The sequence below is a fragment of the Coenobita brevimanus genome, chromosome 33 (genome assembly GCF_032717465.1).
Source record: "Coenobita brevimanus isolate Jiangsu-jjx chromosome 33, ASM3271746v2, whole genome shotgun sequence".
Taxonomy (NCBI): Eukaryota; Metazoa; Arthropoda; class Malacostraca; order Decapoda; family Coenobitidae; genus Coenobita; species Coenobita brevimanus.
Genome location: NC_136986.1, coordinates 30,084,092 through 30,088,309, shown reverse-complemented (window position 1 = coordinate 30,088,309; position 4,218 = coordinate 30,084,092). Strand labels below are relative to the sequence as shown.

Sequence of the window (4,218 nt, the reverse complement as noted above, 5' to 3'; positions counted from 1 at the left end):
GCTTCCTCTCTGGTAAGAGTTCTTAGGCTATCCCTGTCTGTCATGGATCGACCAGGCCCAGGCTCAGGCTGTTGGTCGGCCCGACCTGAGCAGCAATGGCCAGGCAGGTCAGGTCTAGCAGTTTGGACAGCCTCACATAATTTTTTGACCGTTTGGAACAATTGCCTAAATGCAGAGTCAGACACGGTGCCACTCTTACCAGTAGCAGAACGGCACTCTGTGCAAATAAAGGCAATGCCCTGACCATCATACTCTCTAATACTTTCTACTAGCTGGTCTGGGAGGCACAGACACATACATGTAGGGTGAAACCAGGTTTCACAGCGATCGCAGCCCATAGCATCTAACCTAGTCACAATATTACACGTTCCTCATAGATCAGAATTAGGGTTAACTGTAGTTCCAGGCAGAGGAGGAAAAGTGTCAAATGAAGAGGCTGGATCATTCTTTACTACTACCTATACTTGGGGAGTGGCAGCCATGTTTGTTTCGGACTCGGTGGCAACAATTCAGAGTTACCCCTACCCTGTCCACGTCTAGCTGTTCTTCCCCGAGCTATAAATGCAAAAATATAATCAGGGAAACACCAAACAAGCTTAGAGAAGAACTACAGTAGGGTGTGCAGGAGACCGGCGAAGAGGAGAATTTCACGATAATGCAGGAGCAGCGTCAAGCACACCTGAACACCCTTCGGGTATGTTTCGATCACTACGGAGGTAAAAGAAGATTGAAGTGTAGCAGTAACGAAGAGTAGTGAAGCGGTGAAAGAAGAAAAAAGATAGCAGCCAACTACAGTTATCTACAAGCAACAATTCTATGACACAATCAGCTACAGCCAACGACAATCAACGATCTACTATCTACTTAAGTACGACCTACAGCAATCATCTACGATATATCAACTCTGCAATCAACATAAGAAACAACAAGCTTTACAAGTTGGCAAGAAAAAGAAGAGTATGATAAAGTAAGGAATTAGAGCATGGAAAGACCAAAGGGAGTGAGGAACGAGGAAGCGATGGTGATGGTGTTTTGGACATGAACTAAGTTAAGCGCAACTCATCACCAACACAACCTCCTCCACCACGTCCTGCACCAGCACCATCTTCACCACCACAAAAGAATGCAATGTTGGACCCTTCAGTTATGACAAAGGGGAGTTGACAACACCATAAGTTTTTTGCCTACTTACCTAGCTACCTACCCACCTACTTACCTACCTACCGACGACCCCTCTGGTAAGGTGTGGCGCTGACTAGAGCACAATGAGACCACAACATCTGCAGATCATCTGACCATCCCTATCAGCATCTTCACCAGCCGACATCATCATCATCTTCCCTAACCAGTATTCCCACCACAACTATTGTCAGTGACTTGAATATTTTTTTCTTTCCAAGGTTGTATTCATTGGGGCTTCGTCATTTATAAATATTCCTCACTTAAACATACAATAATAAACTAATATTATTTAATTCTTCACAAGTAAAGTATTAACAAAATACTGTACATACTAACAAACCTAATATATATATATATATATATATATATATATATATATATATATATATATATATATATATATATATATATATATATATATATATATATATATATATATATATATATATATATATATAGTGTGTGTGTGTGTGTGTGTGTGTGTGTGTGTGTGTGTGTGTGTGTGTGTGTGTGTGTATACAAGGGTGATTCACGAATTTTTCCGGAAACTCTGGGAAATGCAAGCTTATGCAATTCTAAGCATAAAATACTCTATAAGTACAGGTGTTTAATGTAATGGTTTATAAGTGGGGAAATTTTCAAATCTGAAAGACGTCAGAGAGACAGTCGGGCTGGCGGCAACCTTGCTGTGGTGCCAAGTTACTCAGTTTTCTTTTAAATTTTACACGTTGTTCTCATTCTGAATTAAACTGTTCTTTCATTAATCGTCAGGTAAGTAATTGTTCTACATAGAGAAGTATATCACTCTGTGACAAATAAATCTACTATTGAAGGAGTAAACATGGCATACCAGTGATACGAGATGAGGTACCTCAGAGCTCAAACCGACAGTTCCCGCCAAGGGCTAGGCGAGTGAGGAAGGGATGGTTATTCCTGGGACGGTTTCACCCACATTTCATTACAATGCTATTCACTTTTACAAACGTGGAATATGCAGATATGGTTTTTATCTATGGGTTCTGCAATGGCAACGCTGAAGCATCAGCAAGAGAATACAGACGGAAATATCCAAACAGAAGGAGCCCAGATGCAAAAGTGTTTTACCATGTCTACCAGCATCTCCGAGACAAAGGTTGCTTTCGTGGAGTTCGAGCCACAGCTGAACGCATGTTGAGGCAAGATGAGGTACGACGCATAGTAGGAATGGTACATCGCAGCCCTAGCATCAGTACAAGAAGAATTTCATCCCGACTTTGTGTTCCTCAAGCGAAGGTATGGAGAACATTAAAGAGGGAAGGTCTGCACCCATATCACATACAACAAGTTCAGCATCTACAACCCGGGGTTTCTGTTCAACGACTGGATTTCTGTACTTGGCTAGCAGATCATTTTCAGCTGTGGAAGTACATTTTATACACTGATGAAGCCATATTGACCCGCAGTGGATCACATAATACTCGTAATGCACATTGGTGGTCGAAAGAAAATCCCAAGGAAACAGTTGAACGAAACTTTCAACACCGATTTTCAGTTAATGTCTGGTGCGGTATGATTGACAACCAGCTGATTGGACCTCATATCTTTGAAGGGAGGCTTACAGGAGATGTCTACATTAATTTTCTCAGAAATGAACTTCTCTTGTTACTTGAGGATATGCCTCTGAAGACACGGCGACATATCATTTTTCAACAAGATGGGGCGCCTCCACACTACAGGAGACAAGTGATTGAATACCTCAATCAAGAATTCCCAGATCGATGGATAGGCCGTGGAGGACCTCGCCCATGGCCCACAAGATCCCCAAATTTAACACCACTGGACTTTCACCTCTGGGGACACATGAAGTCACTGGCATACAAGAAAAAGATTAATAGCAGAGAAGAACCCCTCCATCAAATCCAGGAAACAGCACAAATTATTAGGAACAACCCAGCAGCTCTGAGGAAGGCTACGCAGTCTGTGTTGCATCGTGCAAGGAAGTGCATAGCAGCTGATGGCGGTCACTTTGAACATCATTAATTTTGTAAGTTTGTTCAACTGTATTAATTTATTATCAACATCTCAGAACTTTCAGAGAGGATTAAGCCTCCTGGGGAAAACTCAGTAAAAAAAAAAGCGCGCCTAGAGTTTTACCTCATGGGTGGTATGGAAAAAAAAGTCAAAACCAGAGAAAAATTGCTGAGGAGGATGGATGGTGAACTTGTTGAACGAAAGGCAATGATAGACTACGTGTGTGTGGATGAGCGAATGAGAAGACAAGTGTTGGATGCAAGAGTGTGGAGAGGGTGGGGGAATGGAGTCTCGGACCATCACTTAGTGATGGCCAAGGTAAAGATGCAAAGAAAGTGGTTGAGGAGGCGAAGGGGAAGAGAGGAGGAAGCACCTCCTGTGAGAAGAGTGGAGAAATTGCAAGATACTGAGAAAATGACAGAGTATAAGAGCATAGTGGAAGAAAGATTGGGAAGGTATGAGCTAGAGCAGATGGAAGGGGTGGAAGACGTACGTAAGATATTCACGGAGGAGATAAGCGCAGCGTGTGAGGCGGTTTGTGGAGTGAAGAGGAGATGCACGGGTGTGCAAGGGACAGCATGGTGGAATGATGAGGTGAAACGAGCTGTGGAACAAAAGAAGAAGGCATATGGTGAATGGTTGGCGAGTAGAGGCAGGGGAGAAGATGAGAGAGAGAAGAGAGAGGTATATGTGAGCAGCAGAAGGGAGGTTAAGAGACTGGTGAAGGAGAGTAAGAAGAAAGTGGATGAAGAGTTTGGGAGGAATCTGAGTGTGAAATGGAGGGAGAGTAAGAAATTGTTTTGGAAGGAGGTAAAGAAAGTAAGGCAGTGTGAAAGGGGAAATAATAGGGGAGTGAAAGATAGGAATAATAGCTTGTTGGTGGAAAAGAGAGAGAAATTGAGGAGATGGAAGGAGCACTTTGAGGATTGTTGAATGTAGAGAGTGAGAGCAGTGTGAGTATAAGTGGCTGGGGAATGGCTGGGAGAAGAAGAGATGAGTGGAGGGAGGAAGAGATCAGTAGGGCGG

General features: G+C 43.0%; 1 protein-coding gene across 1 annotated transcript; it reads left to right on the top strand.

Moving 5' to 3' along the window:
• The first annotated feature begins 2,181 nt into the window (after nucleotides 1-2,181).
• On the top strand, nucleotides 2,182-3,201 carry LOC145395847 (histone-lysine N-methyltransferase SETMAR-like). The gene has a single exon (XM_080269376.1). The coding sequence runs from the start codon at nucleotides 2,182-2,184 to the stop codon at nucleotides 3,199-3,201; it is 1,020 nt and encodes a 339-aa protein (XP_080125502.1).
• The last annotated feature ends 1,017 nt before the right edge of the window (nucleotides 3,202-4,218 follow it).